At 32.9% G+C, this 24,062-nt stretch overlaps 2 protein-coding genes across 3 annotated transcripts; both read right to left on the reverse strand.

Annotated features, from left to right (window-relative positions):
* Positions 1-12,904: 12,904 nt before the first annotated feature.
* Positions 12,905-15,982, reverse strand: LOC11422212 (uncharacterized). 2 transcript variants are annotated; one of them, XM_013605944.3, is made up of 5 exons: positions 15,706-15,982; positions 15,579-15,628; positions 15,160-15,327; positions 14,853-14,954; positions 12,905-13,374 (listed from the first exon to the last, which is right to left on the reverse strand). In XM_013605944.3, exons 1-5 carry the CDS (start codon positions 15,857-15,859, stop codon positions 13,240-13,242), a joined length of 609 nt encoding a protein of 202 aa, XP_013461398.1. In that variant the 5' UTR covers positions 15,860-15,982; the 3' UTR covers positions 12,905-13,239. The 2 variants fall into 2 exon arrangements, with proteins under 2 accessions (XP_013461398.1, XP_003602173.1); XM_003602125.4 differs by having other exon boundaries at positions 15,579-15,631; positions 15,706-15,978.
* A 1,547-nt stretch (positions 15,983-17,529) lies between these two features.
* On the reverse strand, positions 17,530-22,225 carry LOC112420408 (uncharacterized). The gene is made up of 4 exons (XM_024779568.2): positions 22,064-22,225; positions 21,648-21,698; positions 18,718-20,349; positions 17,530-18,181 (listed from the first exon to the last, which is right to left on the reverse strand). Coding segments are annotated over exons 2-4 (2,043 nt in total). The 5' UTR covers positions 21,649-21,698; positions 22,064-22,225; the 3' UTR covers positions 17,530-17,771.
* Between the last annotated feature and the right edge of the window lie 1,837 nt (positions 22,226-24,062).

A 24,062-nucleotide genomic window follows, 5' to 3' on the forward strand; every position in this document is an offset into this window, starting at 1 on the left:
GGTCATCGATCAAAGCATCGTAATAATTTCAAAACTCAGGCTCATATACATTATTTTCTTCCTTTGAAATGTATCTCAATTTCTTTTATATACGTAAACTTTGAGATGCCTATACCATATTTTGCATAAACTTAACAATTCTCAATCAAAATTAGGAATCAGGAAATATGAATAATGAGAATACCTCCAAATTGCAAGATTTTCAAATTGTTGCAACATATAAGTATAAAACGTTTTGAATATTATCACTTATGCCTTTGAAGAACTTTTGAAGAACCAAGAACTTCATCAACTCCTTCGATAGAGTCATTCAAATATACCTCGACTCCAAAAGCTAAGAGTATAATTTATCCCTCAAGACTAACAGTAGATGGCTAGTCACTTAAACTATAAAGTCCCTCATCCTATGGTGACCGACTTGTAGGCTCAAAAAGAACAGTCTTAGAATTTTATTGAGTCATAAAAGTGCAACAGGGACCATCCCTTACGTAATGAATAAAAATCCACACCAATATCACATTTAAGGCATTATCTAGCCTTCACATTATAAGTTAAGTGTGACTGAAGTTTCGATACATCCCAACACTTACAAAATTAAGTCTCATATTTCATCTCTCATACACAAAATTTCTACATATTCATTCCTTTAGGGTTGTCAAGGCACCCTAAACATTTCAAAATTTAGGCTCATATATGAAGGGTTTGTCTACATTTGTATAAAGCAGAAGATTGAAAGTTCTTGTGAAAATAGTTAGCCTAACAACATGCACCAAATATTATAAAACCAAAAGGATTTGTGGAAATTTCATTACCTTGACTAACAAACAAATTGTCTTTCAAAACATCAGTACCAAAAGGGTCTCCATACAAAAGCAAAGTTTGCTGAATCATTCTGGTACTACCAATTCCACTATTAAAAAATTCAAGAATTAAAACCTGAAAAGCAAGAGAGGTATAAATGTTACCATTGAAGGTGAAACTGCAAATTTTTAAATTGCATGTTTTAAAGAAGATGAAAGGACCGAACAATGTGTGTTTCATCTTATTTAAACACATCATAACCTCTGAAGAGGAATGCAGAGAAGTAAGAGAAGTAATGAGGCATCCCATATAGCACGCAATGACAAATCACAGTCTAAAAGTGAACTCGATGCCATAAAAACACAACGAATACTAGTATTTTCGGATTGACTTTTCCACAACTGGGTGCACGTCCCAATGCCATGTTTTCTGAGAAGCTACAAAATGAAACTTCAGCACAGATGTGTGTTTGGTGTGATTCTACCATGGAAACAGACATGCAATACAAAGCTTTATATTATGAATACAAATTCATATCAATATCGCTCGCATGTAAGACATCATCAAACTTTAAATTATGATTGCAGTGTTCATGATGTTCCTTTTAGGGTCAAATGAGGCATCCCATCTCAAAATTCATTGAACAAATAATATTCATAATTCATATTCTTTTCGGGTCATCGAGGCATCCTATATTCCATCTCAATGTGGCAATTTACAATTTAGAATTGCATTCAGGGTTATAAAAGCACACAATGGATCCATCCATTATATTACGAATAAAAATTCATAACAAAATCAAATTTAAGGCATCATACAACTTTTACATTGTGAGTGAAGTATTCGTAATGTTTCCTTTAGGGTCATCGAGGCATTCACACACCTGCAACATTTATAGAACATATAATATCCATTGATTCATTTAGGATCATCAAGGCATCTAACATTTCATCTCGTAGTGGCAATCGATAGTCTAGAATTGCATTCAGGGTTATAAAAGTACGACGAATCCATCCCTTATATTATGAATAAAGATTGATATTAGGGTCATCGATTTTTACATTATGAGTGAAGTGTTCAAAATATTTCCTTTAGGATCATTGAGGCATCCAAACACTTGTAACATTTATGAAACAAATCATAATCATTAATTCTTTTCGGGTCATAGAGACATTATGAATGAATAAAAATTCATAACAATTTCACATTTAAGGCATCATCCAACCTTTATATTATGGGTAAAGTGTTCATAATGTTTGCTTCAGGGTCATTTAGGCATCTTGTAACACTTCTGAGATAAATAATATCCATCAATTCCTTTCGGGTCATCGAGGCATCATTTCAAAACCCAGGCTCAAATATCATATGGGTCATCGAGGCATGCAAACACTTGCAATATTTATGGGACAAATAATATCGATCAATTCCTTTCGGGTCATTGAGACATTATAATAATTTCAAAACTCAGGCTCATATATCATATTTGAGTGACAATTCATAGTCTAGAATTGCACTCAAGATCATATATAATCACTGAGACATCTCAACATTTAGAAAATAGTTTCCTTTAAAATCACCGAGGCATCCCAACATTTACAAAATTTAATGGGACAAATTATGTCCATCAATTCTTTTCGGGACATCAAGGCATCATAATAATTTCAAAACTCAGGCTCATATATTTGAGTGACAATTCATAGTCTAGAATTGCACTCAAGATCGTAAAATCACTGAGGCATCCCAACATTTACAAAATGTAGATTTCTTTAAAATCACCGAGGCATCCCAACATTTACAAAATTTAATGGGACAAATAATATCCGTTAATTAGGGTTGGGAATAGGCCAGGCTGGCATACAGGGGCCTACGGCCTAGCCTGTTTTGGCCTGGTCTGGCCTGACCTGTTTAGTAGATAGGCTTAGGCTTAGGCTTTTTAAAAAGCTTGTTTAGTTAAATAGGTCAGGCTTAGGCTTTCAGAAAAGCCTGTTAAGTCTAATAGGCCGACCTATTAATACTTATTTATTAAAAAATATTTTTTATATTAAAATAATTGCATAAATTAAAAATATAAACATCTTTTTCTCTATCTATTAGTCCCTAAATAGGTTTTGTTGTTATAGGCTTTTAAGTAGACTTTAATCTAGTTAAAATTTACTTGTAGTTAAATAGGCTTTTAAGTAGGCTTTAAGGCATGTTTAGCTTATTTAGTAGGCCAAATGAACTATTTGATGACCTTAATATAAAGTAGGCCTGTAAGTAGGCTTTCAGGCCAGTCCAGGCTTTTAAATAGGTCAGGCCAGGCCAAGAAAAACGGCCTATAATAGGCCACAGGCCAGGCTCAGGCTTGTAAATTTTTTCGTAGGCCAGGCTCAGGCCTATCAAAGCCTGGCCTGGCCTATTCCCACCCCTACCGTCAATTCTTTTCGGGTCATCGATCAAGGCATCGTAATAATTTCAAAACTCAGGCTCATATATCATATCTGAGTGACAATTTTAGTCTAGAATTGCACTCAAGATTGTAAAATCACAGATGCATCCCAACATTTACAATATTTAATGGAAAAAATAATATCCGTCAATTCTTTTCGGGTCATCGATCAAGGCATCGTAATAATTTCAAAACTCAGGCTCATATATCATATCTGAGTGACAATTTTAGTCTAGAATTGCACTCAAGATTGTAAAATCACCGAGGCATCCCAACATTTACAAAATTTAATGGAACAAATAATTTCCGTCAATTCTTTTCGGGTCATCGATCAAGGCATCATAATAATTTCAAAACTCAGGCTCATATATCATATCTGAGTGACAATTCTAGTCTAGAATTGCACTCAAGATCGTAAAATCACCGACTCATCCTAACATTTACAAAATTTAATGGAACAAATAATATCTGTCAATTCTTTTCGGGTCATCGATCAAGACATCGTAATAATTTCAAAACTCAGGCTCATATATCATATCCGAGTGACAATTCTAGTCTAGAATTGCACTCAAGATTGTAAAATCACCGAGGCATCCCAAAATTTACAAAATTTAATGGAACGAATAATATCTGTCAATTCTTTTCGGGTCATCGATCAAGGCATCGTAATAATTTCAAAACTCAGGCTTATATATCATATCTGAGTGACAATTTTAGTCTAGAATTGCACTCAAGATTGTAAAATCACCGAGACATCCCAACATTTACAAAATTTAATGGAACAAATAATTTCCATCAATTCTTTTCGGGTAATCGATCAAGGCATCGTAATAATTTCAAAACTCAGGCTCATATATCATATCTGAGTGACAATTTTAGTCTAGAATTGCACTCAAGATTGTAAAATCACCGAGGCATCCCAACATTTACAAAATTTAATGGAACAAATAATTTCCGTTAATTCTTTTCTGGTCATCGATCAATACATCCTAATAATTTCAAAACTCGGGCTCATATATCATATCTGAGTGACAATTCTAGTCTAGAATTGCACTCAAGATCGTAAAATCACCGAGGCATCCAAACATTTACAAAATTTAATGGAACAAATAATATCTGTCAATTCTTTTCGGGTCATCGACCAAGGCATCCTAATAATTTCAAAACTCAGGCTCATATATCATATCCGAGTGACAATTCTGGTCTAGAATTGCACTCAAGATTGTAAAATCACCGACGCAACCCAACATTTACAAAATTTAATGGAACGAATAATATCCGTCAATTTTTTTCTTCCTTTGAAATGTATCTCAATTTCTTTTATATACGTAAACTTTGAGATGCCTATTCCACATTTTGCATAAACTTAACAACTCTCAATCAAAATTAGGAATCAGGAAATATGAATAATGAGAATACCTCCAAATTGCAAGATTTTCAAATTGTTGCAACATATAAGTATAAAACGTTTTGAATATTATCACTTATGCCTTTGAAGAACTTTTGAAGAACCAAGAACTTCATCAACTCCTTCGATAGAGTCATTCAAATATACCTCGACTCCAAAAGCTAAGAGTATAATTTATCCCTCAAGACTAACAGTAGATGGCTAGTCACTTAAACTATAAAGTCCCTCATCCTATGGTGACCGACTTGTAGGCTCAAAAAGAACAGTCTTAGAATTTTATTGAGTCATAAAAGTGCAACAGGTACCATCCCTTACGTAATGAATAAAAATCCACACCAATATCACATTTAAGGCATTATCTAGCCTTCACATTATAAGTGAAGTTTCGATACATCCCAACACTTACACAATTAAGTCTCATATTTCATCTCTCATACACAAAATTTCTACATATTCATTCCTTTATGGTTGTCAAGGCACCCTAAACATTTCAAAATTTAGGCTCATATATGAAGGGTTTGTCTACATTTGTATAAAGCAGAAGATTGAAAGTTCTTGTGAAAATAGTTAGCCTAACAACATGCACCAAATATTATAAAACCAAAAGGATTTGTGGAAATTTCATTACCTTGACTAACAAACAAATTGTCTTTCAAAACATCAGTACCAAAAGGGTCTCCATACAAAAGCAAAGTTTGCTGAATCATTCTGGTACTACCAATTCCACTATTAAAAAATTCAAGAATTAAAACCTGAAAAGCAAGAGAGGTATAAATTTTACCATTGAAGGTGAAACTGCAAATTTTTAAATTGCATGTTTTAAAGAAGATGAAAGGACCGAACAATGTGTGTTTCATCTTATTTAAACACATCATAACCTCTGAAGAGGAATGTAGAGAAGTAATGAGGCATCCCATATAGCACGTAATGACAAATCACAGTCTAAAAGTGAACTCGATGCCATAAAAACACAACGAATACTAGTATTTTTGGATTGACTTTTCCACAACTGGGTGCACGTCCCAATGCCATGTTTTCTGAGAAGCTACAAAATGAAACTTCAGCACAGATGTGTGTTTGGTGTGATTCTACCATGGAAACAGACATGCAATACAAAGCTTTATATTATGAATACAAATTCATATCAATATCGCTCGCATGTAAGACATCATCAAACTTTAAATTATGATTGCAGTGTTCATGAAGTTCCTTTTAGGGTCAAATGAGGCATCCCATCTCAAAATTCATGGAACAAATAATATTCATGATTCATATTCTTTTCGGGTCATCGAGGCATCCTATATTCCATCTCAATGTGGCAATTTACAATTTAGAATTGCGTTCAGGGTCATAAAAGCACACAATGGATCCATCCATTATATTACGAATAAAAATTCATAACAAAATCACATTTAAGGCATCATACAACTTTTACATTGTGAGTGAAGTATTCGTAATGTTTCCTTTAGTGTCATCGAGGCATCCACACACCTGCAACATTTATGGAACATTTAATATCCATTGATTCATTTAGGATCATCAAGGCATCTAACATTTCATCTCGTAGTGGCAATCGATAGTCTAGAATTGCATTCAGGGTTATAAAAGTACGACGAATCCATCCCTTATATTATGAATAAAGATTGATATTAGGGTCATCGATTTTTACACTATGAGTGAAGTGTTCAAAATATTTCCTTTAGGGTCATTGAGGCATCCAAACACTTGTAACATTTATGAAACAAATCATATCCATTAATTTTTTTCGGGTCATAGATGCATTATGAATGAATAAAAAAATTCATAACAATCTCACATTTAAGGCATCATCCAACCTTTATAGTATGGGTAAAGTGTTCATAATGTTTGCTTCAGGGTCATCTAGGCATCTTGTCACACTTCTGAGATAAATAATATCCATCAATTCCTTTCGGGTCATCGAGGCATCATTTCAAAACCCAGGCTCAAATATCATATGGGTCATCGAGGCATGCAAACACTTGCAATATTTATGGGACAAATAATATCGATCAATTCCTTTTGGGTCATTGAGGCATTATAATAATTTCAAAACTCAGACTCATATATCATATTTGAGTGACAATTCATAGTCTAGAATTGCACTCAAGATCATATATAATCACTGAGACATCTCAACATTTAGAAAATAGTTTCCTTTAAAATCACCGAGGCATCCCAACATTTACAAAATTTAATGGGACAAATTATGTCCATCAATTCTTTTCGGGACATCAAGGCATCATAATAATTTCAAAACTCAGGCTCATATATTTGAGTGACAATTCATAGTCTAGAATTGCACTCAAGATCGTAAAATCACCAAGGCATCCCAACATTTACAAAATTCAATGGGACAAATTATATCCGTCAATTATTTTCGGGTCATCGAGGCATCATAATAATCTCAAAACTCAGGCTCATATATCATATCTAAGTGACAATTCTAGTCTAGAATTGCACTCAATATCGTAAAATCACCGAGGCATCCAAACATTTACAAAATTTAATGGAACAAATAATATATGTCAATTCTTTTCAGGTCATCGATCAAGGCATCGTAATAATTTCAAAACTCAGGCTCATATATCATATCCGAGTGACAATTCTAGTCTAGAATTGCACTCAAGATTGTAAAATCACCGAGGCATCCCAACATTTACAAAATTTAATGGAACAAATAATATCCGTCAATTCTTTTCGGGTCATCGATCAAGGCATCGTAATAATTTCAAAACTCAGGCTCATATAAATTATTTTCTTCCTTTTAAATGTATCTCAATTTCTTTTATATACGTAAACTTTGAGATGCCTATACCATATTTTGCATAAACTTAACAACTCTCAATCAAAATTATGAATCAGGAAATATGAATAATGAGAATACCTCCAAATTGCAAGATTTTCAAATTGTTGCAACATATAAGTATAAAACGTTTTGAATATTATCACTTATGCCTTTGAAGAACTTTTGAAGAACCAAGAACTTCATCAACTCCTTCGATAGAGTCATTCAAATATACCTCGACTCCAAAAGCTAAGAGTATAATTTATTCCTCAAGACTAACACTAGATGGCTAGTCACTTAAACTATAAAGTCCCTCATCCTATGCTGACCGACTTGTAGGCTCAAAAAGCACAGTCTTAAAATTTTATTGAGTCATAAAAGTGCAACAGGTACCATCCCTTATGTAATGAATAAAAATCCACACCAATATCACATTTAAGGCATTATCTAGCCTTCACATTATAAGTTAAGTGTGACTGAAGTTTCGATATATCCCAACACTTACAAAATTAAGTCTCATATTTCATCTCTCATACACAAAATTTCTACATATTCATTCCTTTAGGGTTGTCAAGGCACCCTAAACATTTCAAAATTTAGGCTCATATATGAAGGGTTTGTCTACATTTGTATAAAGCAGAAGATTGAAAGTTCTTGTGAAAATAGTTAGCCTAACAACATGCACCAAATATTATAAAACCAAAAGGATTTGTGGAAATTTCATTACCTTGACTAACAAACAAATTGTCTTTCAAAACATCAGTACCAAAAGGGTCTCCATACAAAAACAAAGTTTGCTGAATCATTCTGGTACTACCAATTCCACTATTAAAAAATTCAAGAATTAAAACCTGAAAAGCAAGAGAGGTATAAATGTTACCATTGAAGGTGAGACTGCAAATTTTTTAAATTGCATGTTTTAAAGAAGATGAAAGGACGGAACAATGTGTTTCATCTTATTTAAACACATCATAACCTCTGAAGAGGAATGCAGAGAAGTAAGAGAAGTAATGAGGCATCCCATATAGCACGCAATGACAAATCGCAGTCTAAAAGTGAACTCGATGCCATAAAAACACAACAAATACTAGTATGTTTGGATTGACTTTTCCACAACTGGGTGCACGTCCCAATGCCACGTTTTCTGAGAAGCTACAAAATGAAACTTCAGCACAGATGTGTGTTTGGTGTGATTCTACCATGAAAACAGACATGCAATACAAAGCTTTATATTATGAATACAAATTCATATCAATATCGCTCGCATGTAAGACATCGTCAAACTTTAAATTATGATTGCAGTGTTCATGATGTTCCTTTTAGGGTCAAATGAGGCATCCCATCTCAAAATTCATGGAACAAATAATATTCATGATTCATATTCTTTTCGAGTCATCGAGGCATCCTATATTCCATCTCAATGTGGAAATTTACAATTTAGAATTGCATTCAGGCTCGTATATCATATCTGAGCGACAATTCTAGTCTAGAATTGCACTCAAGATCGTAAAATCAACAGGGCATCCCAACATTTACAAAATTCAATGGAACAAATTATATCCGTCAATTCTTTTCGGGTCATCGAGGCATTATAATAATTTCAAAACTCAGGCTCATATATCATATCTGAGTGACAATTATAGTCTAGAATTGCACTCAAGATCGTAAAATCACCGAGGCATCCAAACATTTACAAAATTTAATGGAATAAATAATATCCGTCAATTCTTTTCGGGTCATCGATCAAAGCATCGTAATAATTTCAAAACTCAGGCTCATATATCATATCTGAGTGACAATTTTAGTCAAGAATTGCACTCAAGATTGTAAAATCACCGAGGCATCCCAACATTTACAAAATGTAATGGAACAAATAATATCCGTCAATTCTTTTTGGGTCATCGATCAAGGCATCATAATAATTTCAAAACTCAGGCTCGTATATCATATCCAAGTGACAATTCTAGTCTAGAATTGCACTCAAGATTGTAAAATCACCGAGGCATCCCAACATTTACAAAATTTAATGGAACAAATAATATCATTCTTTTCGGGTCATGGATCAAGGCATCATAATAATTTCAAAACTTAAGCTCATATATCATATCTGAGAGACAATTCTAGTCTAGATTTGCACTCAAGATTGTAAAATCACCGAGGCATCCCAACATTTACAAAATTTAATGGAACAAATAATATCCGTCAATTATTTTTGGGTCATCGATCAAGGCATCAACAATTGTAGTCTAGAATTGCACTTAAGATTGTAAAATCACCGAGGCATCCCAACATTTACAAATTTAATGGAACAAATAATATCCGTCAATTCTTTTCGGGTCATCGATCAAGACATTATAATAATTTCAAAACTCAGACTCAGATATAATATATGAGTGACAATTCTAGTCTAGAATTGCACTCAAGATTGTAAAATCACCTAGGCATCATTTACAAAATTTAAGGAGCAAAAAGTAATATGCATCGTTTCCATCCATTACCTAAGATTGTATCATCCTTTTCAAATTACCAAAATTGATTTCAACTCAAAGAGGCGATCACAGTAAAGAATTAAATTCATGTCATAAAAGATATCATCCAACTCTACATTATGAATTTTTTTAAGTCAAGGAAACCTAACGGTTTCAACATTTAGGCTCAAATATTGTGAAAAAGAATGATCTTGCAGAGTTTCACACGTTTATGGGGTTTGTTAAATTGTACAGGGCTGTTGTTGTTAAAGCAGAAAATTGAAGGTTGTTGAATAAGGAAGAATATAGGGTTTATGAATATTCAAGAATCAAAATCTAAAAATCAAGATAAAGTTAGAAATGTACCGTTGAAAATGAAAGGGGGACAGAACAGAGCGTGTTTCGTCGCTTTCTTGAAGAAAAAAGAATTCGGCAACGATTCCTACGAAACCTTTGAATCGGAACGGTATTGATTTTCATGTTTCGATTCTTTGAATTATTTTAGATTTAACGCAGTGTTTTCCATTTATCGGCTTTTCTACTGGGCTTTTGATTTTAATGGCATGTTGAGCCCTAATTCTAAATATTACTATTATTACTTCTTACTTTTATATATACACCCGTTTCTTTTTGTTTTAGCGTAAGTAATGACTTAACTATTTTATTTTTTTTGTGCTCGACTTAACTATGTTTTTACTTTCTATTTACTCTACTAGCTTATACTAGTTTATATGAATGATTTCTCAATGGTACATAACAAGTTTTAACCGAAAAAATGGTACATACCAAGTTGATCCAAAAGAATTATTCAAAAAAAAATGATCTAAAGAAAAAAGGCACAAACTAAGTTTTAGAAAACTAATTTTTATATATAAAAAAAAAAAAACGGAGTGTAAAAGTTGATTCTAAGTTTTTTTAATTAATAAAAAGTAACTTTGATAAAATAATTGATATAATTTATTTATTCTAACCAGTAATAGTTCATCAAATTATTCAATATTCAAAATAAGTTGAAAGTGTTTCAATTGATAGGACAATGCATTGCAATGTCAAGACGGAGTTTTAACTTCAAATTTCTTACTTATTCACTTTTAAAGGGTAAGTAAGTAGAGAATTGTTGTTCCCACATTTGATAAGGTTGTGCCACACTAGTAAAATATGTTTTTGCTCCATCAGCAGTTAACTGCCGAGGAATTTGAAATCCGGCTGCAGTTAACTGCCGAGGAAAACAACTACCGAGGATCTTCTGCTACAAATCTGGCAGAAGCTCTCTCATCCATTATTCATTTCATCTTCTTCAAATTTCTCTCACAAATCTCTCTAAAAAAACACAACCAAATCCAACCAAATTTTTTCAACAAAATCACAAGTAAGGCAAGAGCCCCTGCATACAACCACCACTTCCCTTTTTTCATCCGCGTACCCTCCTTTCCTATCCTAGAATTCATATCTCTCTCTCTCTCTCTCTCTCTCTCTCTCTCTCTCTCTCTCTCTCATGGCCACACATGACACGACCGTACAACTGTCCTATATATTAACCTATCTCACAAATCGTTGTTCGGTTGCTTAGCTACACGCCATACAACCAAGCATTTTCTCGATTCATCAATTATTCAATGAAGTTTTTAGCAACATTTTTTTCATATAAAAACATTTGATTCTAATTAAGTTTGTTCAAGAATAATTCAGTTATTCGGTTCTATGTTCAGTTTGGATTTCTTATTATAGTGTTGTAATTAGGTGGATTATGTGAAAATTAGTGTTCGAATGTTAAGTTAATCTTAAGGTGATGTTTAGGAACAATTTGGGGTTGAATACGGAGCTTGGAAGGCTCCCATGAGTGAAATGCTTCGAGTTGCCTATATTTCCTTTTATCTATGAGTTTTATCAAGTTGTATGGTTAGATTTACAATTTGATAAAACTAATAGAATTGCTTTTTCTAATTGCTTTATCAAATTGTATGGTTAGATTTACAATTTGATAAAACTAATAGAATTGCTTTTTCTAATTGATTTATCAAATTGTATAGTTAGATTTACAATCTGATCCGCTCAACAAAAAATCTCAAGAATTTTAATAAAAATTCGAAGCATATACATATACACAAAACTTTCTGCTTGCTGTATTTAATAAAAAAAAAAAATAAAAAAAAAACTTTCTGCTTGCTATATAGATTTAAAAATCTATATAATACTTCTCTAGTTAGGCAAGACCAAATCAATCTATCCCTTTTTTGTATATAGAGATAAAATTCAGTTTTATACCAAAAATAAAATAAAATAACGGTCCTAATCCTCAGGATTAGGGTTTTTCAATTAATGCGTATAAAAAAGTCATACTCCTTTTAGAATGAAATATAATCAATAAAGGATAGTTGAAAAATTGATGTATGTGAAACTAAATTAAACCAAATTCAACGAATACAATACCAAATTCAACCACCTAAAATGTCGATCTCTACCTAACTTTTTCACTTTAATTAGTAATCTCACGCTAGTCTTGAAACTTGTCGAACCCATCAAAACATTGACCCTAACAGTTCATAAGTGATAAATTGATTTTATTTTTCAAACATATCTGCCAAGAGATCACTAGGTTTAATTTGTTTTGTAGTATTTTCAAATTGATGTTAGAAATTCAAACTGGGGAAGGGTCAATGAAGCAGATAACAGGGGAAGGTTAATAGGGTCCTTGTTACCTATCCTATTTAGACGAAAACACACAAAAAATTAAAAAAAAAAATTGAAGTAATGATTCAGCATCTATTGTAGTCATTGATACCCATTTCCTTGATTTTTAAGGATGAAATGTACATGAGTCTTCCTTTTTCAAAGCCAAGAATTTTGAGATCATGTACCATAACCATAACAGTTCTTTCATGCATCTTTTAAAAATTTCTTTCCAATGAGTTGAACAATTTAACCAATTTCTTCTAGTTTGGTTTGAAGATAGCACATGTACTTTATCGGACTAACTTATTTCTAGCAGGAAGTAAAATAAAAGGCAAATCTACCATATATAATCACAACCAAACATGCCTGCAAGTTAAGGTCTTGACCAAAAGCAAACACAATAAACAATTTTGACGAAAAAAAATGGCCTTCATGAAATATAACCTAATGGCTGGTATTATCATATGGATAATAATCGGGTCTATCTCTAAAAACTCCAAATCACTGAAAGAGATTGCCAACGTCCCACAACTGACAATAAGAGATTGCCAATATCACTCTACCTTATATTTGACCATTATTTATATTATACAAAAGGAACTTCCATATTTCTTTATCAACAGATGATACCTACAACATATATGCTTCAGCAATCTCATGATGAGCCATTAAGGAAATATGCCAATGCCTTGTCTGTATCATTGTCATACATAAGCAAGGCTTCATCAACACTGTTTGATGAAAATCCCATTTCATGCAGAAGGGTGTATCCCTTGACAAATTCTTGAACCTTCAAATGAATAATACATTCAATCAGAAAAACAAATTAATCAGTAAAGACAACAACATATCTGCCTGCTATGCTGTGACTGCAAATGCAACATAGAAGGATGTTAACATGATTCTAAATAGAAACAATCTCTTATTATCTTAAGTTGGTCCCACAACTCACAGAAAACACCACGAAATGAATAATTGAAAATCATAAACATGCATTCAATGTGATAAACAGAAACAATCCAAATAACCCATTAGTACGTGTAACTTTCAGTATGGCTTTAGGGCATTTAAACAGTGCTCATAAAAAAATTTAGCTGATCGAAATATCTGGTCGCAACTCGCAACACCCAAACCACACCTATCCATATCCAAATTGGATTCTCGCTCTCGTCTTAGAATTAGTCTCTCTTGCCACTGGCAATCGGATATTTGCAACTCGTCCCATCAATTCACCCACCCAGTATGTGTGATGTGTGTCAGTGTCCTATATATTGAACACCAGTGTCCATGCTTCTTACATGGAAATGTGGTTTGGCTTCAAAACTTAAACAAAATAATGTTTAACAACTGAATATGGTTGGGTATTTTAAAAACCCACTCCTTATAAGTTATAAAAGTGACAAAGTGAAAGGCTGAGAAGTAAGAGCCATGTAATTATAACTGGAAGAGCCTTTCCTACAGTTAAACATTGGCAAGCAATTATAACTGGAAGCCGACTCTGGATGAGAGGTAGAAAAGTTGTAACACAATCAACTCAATAAGTTGTCTAATTGTATAGATATTTTGTGAAAAATTCTTCCATTTTGGTTCAAACAGCAAAACCTATTGAAAATTGAATTTTGTCAACAATAGGAACCGGAGACTCCATAGGACACCAAAGTTACTCCTCTTTCCCGGCACAATGGGAGGGGTGGCCAGAAGCAGAAAACAATCATATCAAAGCATGGAAGCAATAATGTATGGATCGGTTAAATAACTATCAAACTGAGCAATTTCTAGCATGCTTGAAAAACTATAAACTTGACAACTGACAATAAGTTCACAGCAATAATTTGGAGGAGAAATTCCAATATCAAGAAAAGAACCGGTAGACTGCATAGGACACCAAAGTTACTCCTCTTTCCCAACACAAACGGAGGGATGGCAAGAAGCAGAAAACAATCATATCAAAGCATGCATGCAATGTTGTACGGATCAGTTAAATAACTATCAAACTGACCATTTATTTATTTTTTGATAGAAACTGACTGACCACTTTCTAGCATGCTTGAAAAACTATGAACTTGACAACTAACAATAAATTCACTGTAATAATTTGGAGGAGAAATTCCAGTATCAAGATCATTGAATTATTCGATCATTGTATGGTCAGTACATGGAGAGATGATGTGCATAAATTTATTATTTAGAAAAATAACAATCATACTTCGAGCAATGCTATTATCTGAACATCATGTTCATTATAAGTTACCGGAACAGAGAACATACTTTGGTAGGATTATCACCATAATTCTTAACAGCAATAGGAACTACGTCTCGGCTGAGTCCCATGGCTATATATTTGTTCACAATTGGATCTGCAGTAGTAACCTGCAAATATAGTTTCATTTTACACCATATGAGTTGGAAACCAAACAACAGAAGAATTTTATCTATACACAGAAAATTAATACACTAAACATGAAAAAGCAAATAGTAAGTCACAACATCTGCATAATGAATCAGAAAGAAAAAAAAAACATAAACGCAAACTAGAATAAATCGGAACTTCTTGCTCTAAATTATGAAAAATCACCTTTGATGACGGTGATGAATCAGAAGCCTTGGTTGGAAGATTTTCTACCCCAAATTTGGTCCAATTTGGGTTCTCCTTCTCTGCTTCAGCCAAAATTTTCCTCTCCAATCCAAAATCAAATTGAAAGTTGCTGCGTGGAATATCTCCCACATGTGGTAACAAATGAGGCTGCAAAATTGTCAAAACCAAATTATCTTCTGGTCCAGCTACTTATACTAATAACTAATCTAAAAAAAAAAAGGAACCTCATAACGCTATATTCACAGATTTATGAAAAGAATGCCTATACTTAATTCATCAAGTCTATAATTAAAGCACCCTAATTTTGAGGAGTAAAAACATAGCGATGATGAAAGTAAAATACACAATATTCAGAATTCAGAAGAATAACGGAAACAGAAAAAGGGATTGAATCATACCGGCGGTGCGATCTTGTATTCCGGTTTGATGGCAACCTTAATGCCCAATCCTACTGCAAAATTCAAGAAACAAGTTATTGAGAAGAAGGGAAGGGAAAATGGAAGCATGAGAGAAAGAGAGAGTTACTCGATGGTGAAGGATTGGGGTTTTGGTGCTGAAAGGGTGGGGGACGAGGGGCGGCGGAATGGGGATGAGGGCCGATCTTAGGGTAGATAGAAGGCGGAGCACGGTACATCGGAACTTGTGGGCCCGACCTGCTTCTATTGTATTCGTACTCCATCGTACTGCGTTGCGTGAAGAATTGGAAGCTGCGGTGCCGGTAAGTCTCTTTCTTATGCAACAAGACGAACAAAAAATTATTTAGCCAAGAGTTCAGGACGTTGATGACAATTTCTTTTATTCAAAACTTAGCTCCATTTATTTACCATAATTTTCTCAAGTTTGTTTTAACAAAAAAAAATGTATTTTTAAATAAACAAATAAATAGGAACATAAGAATATATTTTCTCTTTCAAAAAAAATAATAATATATTTTGTCAAATTAATATTTTCCGAATGCTTTTCAAATTAATATTTTCTCTCTCTCTCTCTCTTTTTTTTTTTAATTTAATAGTGTTTGGACGGACACTTATGTCATCTCTGTTTGATTTCTTAAGATTAAGGAAAAGTTTTTTTTTTTTTTTTTTGACAACAAGATTAAGGAAAAGTTGCTTAAGTGTATTTTTTTTTTTTTATGAAGTTTAAGTGTATTTCTAACTAAGAAAAAGTTGTGCAAATTGATGTCTCCCTTTTATATATTATTATTGATTTTCGTCATTTATCTCTAAAATATTCACATGGTTAAATAAGTTTGTAGTCCCTATAAACATATCAAATTTTGTTTTTAGTCATCATAAACAAAAGTGGCATGATTGAGTCATTATAAAAATTTTAACATGGAGTTTTAGTCCTTGCTAAATTTAAATTCGTTTAATTATCATTAAATTTTTAAATTTTTTAATGATTTTTTTCCAAACATATTTAGAACATTATAAAAGTTTCTTTCAAAATATGATTTTTTAAGTCCAGATAGCAGGACTAAAACTTTATGTTAAAATTTTTTATATGGCCACTTATTTTTAGAGACAGATGACCCACTCACGTGTATGTATTTTCCGCTTTTTTATTGCACTTACATTTGTAAATTATAATTAGTGTTTTTTATGAAATTTTGACTTTGATTAAAAGTATTATACATTTTTGTGAATTTCAAGTTATAACATACCTAATCAATCAAGTATATATATTTCAATGACACCAACAATATAACAAATATAACTCTTATCCTTGTTAATGATATCAACTTAAAATAGAAGAAATTGTTTAAGGGTATAATTAAGATAAAGAAAAAGGCAGCCCAAAATCTCATATTCCTTTTATATAGTATAGATTAAAAACAAAATTTGATATATTTATAGGGTAAAAAAACTTATTTAACCACATTTATATTGTCTCTTAAACGTCACACACATTACGAGTAATATTTTTTTTTTTTTGCGTTTGTTTCCATGGTGAGAAAATTGTAGTAGACTTCATTTTTTTTAGAAGATACACTTTGTAGCTTCTTGTTTTCACGGTACAAAAGGCCATGAACGTGCGTTTTTATTCAATGGATGTGGAGCCAAACACTTACTATATATTCTCAGATCATGTGACTCATCTCGCAAATCTTAGAGCAAATTGATATTGTGTATTAGATACAGAAGATTTAAATCTTGTCAATGAATGATATGTAAATCAGATAACTTGCATCATAAGGTAGTAGGCTTGGTTGCACATTAGGTATCTAGATTTGAGTTGACATGGTGTAATCTTTGTACCTGTGGACTTTCTTTTCTTTTTTGCCCTTCCACTTTAGGATGTTCGTATTTGAATTTGAGCACCCTTGTATCCCTTTAAATACATCTCATGTTAAAAAAAATCTTTGTATTCGAACCCAACAAAAGTATATTACATTAACCAGTGATGATAAACTGATCCTATGCTCCCACGTGGATGGGGTGAAGTTGGCTAAGATTACATAAAGGTTATAAATCTCGTCTTTACATCATTTTCACATACATAGTTCCTACAAGGAAAACATGAGACCTATTTCAGCAAGGCCAAACACAATCTAGAACTGCAAACACTTTCTATGCAACATCATTACAAATTTACAATCCAAATATGGGGTCATTTGCACCAAATATAGAAGAACCAAACTGTCTCGTGTTCAAATCATTGCCATCCAAGGCTGAACCAAAACGATCCAGCCACTGAGTTGGAGGACTCACAGTTTCATTTTCCTCTACCCACTCAGAAGTCATGTCAATATCATCAAATTGAAGCAGATCAACTTCTAAAGACTTGGCACTCATCTGCCTATTCAACTTGAGATTGTAGTTTATATAAACAAGGTCATTCAGTGTTTCTCTATCAATTTTATTCTTCTTCTCAGAGTGAATTTGCCGAAACGTACTCCACTGCCTCTGAAATGAGAAAGTGCTACAAACTTGACTTAGTATTCTGATGGCAACTCGTTGCAACCCGGGAGCAGAGTCACCATACTGTTCCCACCAAAGCCCTACAATTCATAAGCAATGGGTATGAAGAATCAATAACAATCAACCCAAACGAAACAGGAGCAGTTCCTAGGACTGAAACTTAAATAACAAATTAGTTTTGTGTGACACGGCTTTTCAACTGCAATGCATTCTCATTATGATTTACTGAACAAGTCTTCTCAGATGATCATGAAGCCATTTTTTATCTTTTTTTTTTGGTAAATCATGAAGCCAAATTTAGATAAGTAATCCCAGACAACTGAAGTTTTCCCTTTACCTGACCGAAACAAATTCCAAAGTTTCCTTAAAACTTTTCTGCCGATATATTGAATTACAAAAGAAGAATCCACTTAAACTAGAGAAAGCTTGATGCACACATTTTATCCTCAAAATATATGGTTTTCTTTATCTAAATATCAATGCTGAATTCAATCCCTATTCTCTAATATCTTTGAATTAACTGTTGGGTTGAAATATGCTGCTTAAAACAAACCGTCTTTATAAAATTTGATTTCTGAGAAACAATATGGATTAAGGAGTATTAATTTAAACTTACATGGTGCAACTGTGTTTCTTGCTTCCTTTGCTAGGCTACATCCAAACATTCCATGTGCCTTTGTAAACGTATAGATTTGATTGGTGATGTCGCGCCTCATGTCTGGTACAGGAAGTAACTTCTCGAGAACATGGTAGAAGTCTTCTTTTATAGAGGAGAGAAATTTTATTTCAGGATTGTATTGGATACTGGGGTTCAAAAATGCTGCAGCTGCATGTAGAGGGGAATGAAGCTGGTCCCTCCACTTTTTATCTACTATATCTAAGAATGTTTTGCATTTATTCTCATCCATTATGTAGTATGTCCTGATTGATTCTTTGGCCCTGGTCATTAGTTCATATATCGAACCTACAGTTGGTTTCCCTTCGGATACTTCTCTTAACACCTTCAAAAATGGCTCAGAGATGGCCACACACTCTTCCACTGTCCTCCAGAAATCACCGTCTTCAGCAATTGCAATACAAGAAAGACTCTGCGGTTTATTTGCATAGGAAGTGTCCAAGGCATATTCAGGGCTGTGAAACATATGCTTCAATCTTGTTCTTAGCTTCAACATAGTCTGCAAAGACAGGAAGGTGGATACAGACTTTGTGGCCCCAGTCCTGATAAGTTCCTGGCCTCCACTGTAACTCTTCATAAGATCAAGCAATGAAGCATTGTTGTATATTAACTTTGATATGGTTTGTGCTTGTAAAATGCATCTACTAATCCAATCAATCTTGGTGAATTCCTCCAAAATTAGGTTCAAACACTGAGAGGCACAAGGAGATACAAATATTGTTCCATAGTTCTGTACAATATGATTACCAATGCCGGTGTAGTTAAAACTGCTATCCATAATAATTTGTACAACATTTTCAGGGCCAAACTCCTGAATTACAGAATCAAAAAGATCCGCAAGCCATTTTGTGTTCTTGAAATATGCAGACGCATCCACTGACTTGTGGAAAAATATCCTGGATGGTGATGAGACTAAGAAATTAATAATGGCCTTTGATTTATAATCAGTCCATGTGTCTGCAATAATGGTGCAACCAGTAGTAGCCCACTCTTTCTCGACGTCTTTCGATTGTAACCCGACTTCTGATTTTATCCTCTCCAACCATATTGTTTTCAGAATTTCAGCTGATGGACCTGTAAATCCAGGACCACACTTTGTAATGGCGTCGATCATCAATTGATAGGATGAAGACCGCGCAACACTGAAGTCTAGCTTATTCTCAAAAAAGAATAGAGCAATACTTCTTTCTGCATTCTCTTGATTGTTTGTTGAGGAAGGGGTCATAGGATTGCTAGAAGGGAACATCTTCCCAATAGGGAGTGTTGTATCCAAAGATATAAGAGCTTTGGTTGCAGAATGACTACCAGGAGATATGACTTCTGACACTTTTTGCTTCTTCACACTAGAGGTTTCCTTAACCTCTTCCTTTGATGCAATTATATTCCTCACTCTGTCGGTAACATCATCTCTGACCTTACTACAGGGATTCACTCCTTTGCTTGGGAATCGAGATAAATGATGCTTCAACCTACTAATGCCACCATTTAAAACTCTTTGGCAAAATTTACATTTAACTTTGTTTCCATCTAATTTCTCTGCATATTCCCAACATACATCTTTTTCTCGGACCACTGCCAGTGTTTTAAAAGGGAAAAAAACTACTGTCAACACGTATGAAGATCTGCTCTTTAATTATGTAAATTATTACATTTGCATTCCACAAATTAAGAGATAGACAAAACTTACATGCAGTTGCATAGCCACATAGATTGAGATCGACTTAAAAAATGTGGATGTTAGTCTTCAAAATTATTAAAATTCATTTGTCATGTTATGATTGAGCAATTGTAAAAAACAACTGCTTGTCTAAATAAATATAATGGATTTAATTGGTGAATACGCAACTTGGTCCCTGAATTTGTAACTATTGTTCAATTTAGTCCCTGGATTTTCGAAATAGCACACGAGTCCCTAAATTTGTAGTGTCAGTCAGTTTCATCCCTCCGTTAACCTCTGTAACACAGACACTGCTGATGGAAGGTGGGTCCAGTGTCTGAAACCAACAAGACACCAACCGGTGTCCAAAACCAACACGACATTGACACATGTGATTACGTTCAATCAATTCAATTTTCAAATTTTGATCGGTGTCGTGCCCGTGCCATGGCCATTAACTTCAGATGTAACCCGTGACGACGTGCAATGTTAAACAAAGGTGTGGAAGTCCACGTGGGTTTCAAATCACTTCAACGTGTGCGTGGACTTAACTTGTAAACATTACACAACATACTCACTCTCAAACACACCTACCAAGCTACAACAATTGGTAAAAGATTTCAAACATACACATAATTCCAATCAAACACTTCAACATTTTCAATTCATTAGATTCAACATGGAGGTGATTTAAAACCCATGTGGATTGCCATTGCCATGTCATCCTTATCATTACACATCATCATAAGTAACCTCTAAAATTAGCGAAGGGATGAAACTGATTGTTGAAAAACAAATTCAGGGACTATTGTGCTATTTCAAAAAATTCAGGGACTAAATTGAATGATGGTTACAAATTCGAGATATAAGTTGCCTATTCAGTCGCAATTCTTTCATATATGCTGTCAGTGTAATTTTTCTTTATACAATATTAATCAATAATAATCACCAAATTCTTAAAGAATTTTTTTAGTATAATATAATATGTCGTTGTATGCATCCAATGACGTGTCAACACATCATTAGATGTGTGTGTAAAATAATTGGCATACTAATTAAACTTATCATTAAAATGTTTTGACTTTAATTATTTCTAAAGTGATAAATAATTACAATTACACCGAGAGTGCATCTAAATTAACTATAGCTGCAGAAACTATAATACCAACATTGTTACATGTTAATTTATATTGGAAAATAAACTTCAACTTACTTAGATGCAGAAACTTAAGTCGCGCGGAAATGTGGAATAGAATTAAACAACCTACAAGAAAAAGTTCAGAATCTCATGAGAAACACAACAGTGATTAAAGCAATGTGTATAAACTCAAGTAGATTAGTGAACTTTGTTGATGTAACATAGCATCTTATTAAAATATGTATAAACTTATCAAATTCAATTAATGTTGCATTTTTACTCGTTTCTGGAAAACACTAAGAACGAATAGATTCAATTGAATCTTCTGACCAATCACAAATTAAGGCAATTGAATAACTGAATTATAATTATACTATTAAAACACTTGCGGAAATATATAGATTCCAGAGATATAGAAAAAATCGAAATTTAAAATAAATAAAAAGTGCAGAAATTATGAGATTTAAGACAGCGACAAAATTGGAGCTTACAGGAAGAGAGATTGATCTTTCCCGACGGAGAGAAAAACGGAGATCGCAGATCCAATTTCTCGCGATATTTTCGAACTAGGGTTTATATTTTGTGTATTTTCTCCGTTCTTATCTTTTCATTCTTTTTCTTCTCTTCTCTTATCTTCTCTTGTACTGTTTTCTCGTATTCATTTTCTTTTTTTATTTCCTTTTGGCGATATATCGGGTACCTCTTTACGAATTTAACCAATCAGATATAGCCACGTCGGATTTCGTGAGTGGAAAAGCAAGAAACCGCGAATGTAAAGACTAACTGAAATTTTTTATTTTAAAAATACTTTATTTAACCAATGATATGATAACAAAATTTCCTACACGCAATTTTTATCCATATTGTTACCTTAATGTGTATTTTTGGAATAATTTTTTTCGCAGAAATGTGTATAACAATATAATTTTAAATTTTATAAAATTTATATTTAACTCATCGCGTGTAAAAAAAAATTAAAATTTTTGTAAAGAAACTTTGTACTACAATATTATAAACATGACAAAAAATTATTCAAAAATTTAAAAGTATGGATAATTAAACAACTTTAAAAAATAGCAAAGATTAAAACTCCATGCATGAAATATTTGTAGGAATGAAAATATGACACATCTTATTCTTAGGACGAAAAACAAAGTTTGCTTATTTTTTTAAGACGAGATTTTACCCTATATTTGATAAATATGTCCTTTATATAAAAATGTATTGCACTAATTTGAGTATTATTTTTTGTGAAGAAATTAGGTTGCAAGAGAGTTGTGTCATCAATATTAATTTTTCTGAGGGTAATTAGAAACCAAACTAATAGAAAGTGATTGAATACAATGATCAAATTGTGGTTAAGATATATGCACTTGATTAATAGTAAGCAATTTAACATAAAGATCAACTTGACAACTTAATGAAATCATAGTATTTTTGAAATAATCACAATCTCAACAATTTATTTTGAAAGCATTCTACAAAATTAAGGACTAAATTTAATGGTTTACTCTATATTAAATAATATTTTTATTTAATACAAAAAAAAATAAAAATTATTCGGCCAATTTTGAAGGACTATTATTTGAATTGGTGGGTACCCATTAAATTCCTAGTAATTATGGCATGGGACCATACTTTTGTTTTTTTTTTTTCCTGTTAAATTATGGAACCACATAATACAGATATGTGGGGAGGGGGTACATGCAACACGCTACCTACTCAGTGAAGCTTTTGACCCCTACCGCATGTTTCATTGTCCCATGCATTTACCACGGCTCCACTCATAAAATAAGTGTTCTTTTTATAGACAACAATGATAATTACAAATTCGCATAAATTTGAATTTGATCCTCTTCTACCATTTCTCTTATGTTGTTTGTGCTCCCTCCCTCCCTTCCCCCTATAAGTTCCTTCCTTAAAATAAAAATAAAAACTCATACCCATGAATGAAAAATCAGTATTCAAACTTTGATCACAACGTTCTATTTAATAATTATGACATTTTTTTCAAATAAGCTAGAATTAATGGACAAATAAATAAATTATTTTAATAAGAGTATATGCTCACATTCTGTGTCAATTCGTTGTATTGTCATATAAGCTATTTTAAAATTGCAGTTTTCTGCCTAAAATAATTATATTTTGTCGCATAACTACAGTTCAGTTGTTAATGGGCGGTAGAGAAACTTTCTTTAGGAGGATGGTGAAGAAACTTGATATATTAAAGCCACATAACCACTGAGTTTATTATTTTTGACAAACATAACCACCGAGGTTGATTAATATTGTCAAACGATAACACTTAAAATATTTTTTCTCAAAAAAAAAAAAAACACTTAAAATATTCATTAATATTCGTCTTCTTTTTATGGATGAAATTTAAGGTGAGGGATTATGTCCTCTTCCAAGACAAGAAAAATCATAGGATTCAAAATACAGTCGTAAATAAATCTATATTTACCTCCTTTAAAGGAAGACCAACGAAGT

The sequence above is a fragment of the Medicago truncatula genome, chromosome 3, assembly GCF_003473485.1.
Source record: "Medicago truncatula cultivar Jemalong A17 chromosome 3, MtrunA17r5.0-ANR, whole genome shotgun sequence".
In the NCBI taxonomy this organism is placed as follows: Eukaryota; Viridiplantae; Streptophyta; class Magnoliopsida; order Fabales; family Fabaceae; genus Medicago; species Medicago truncatula.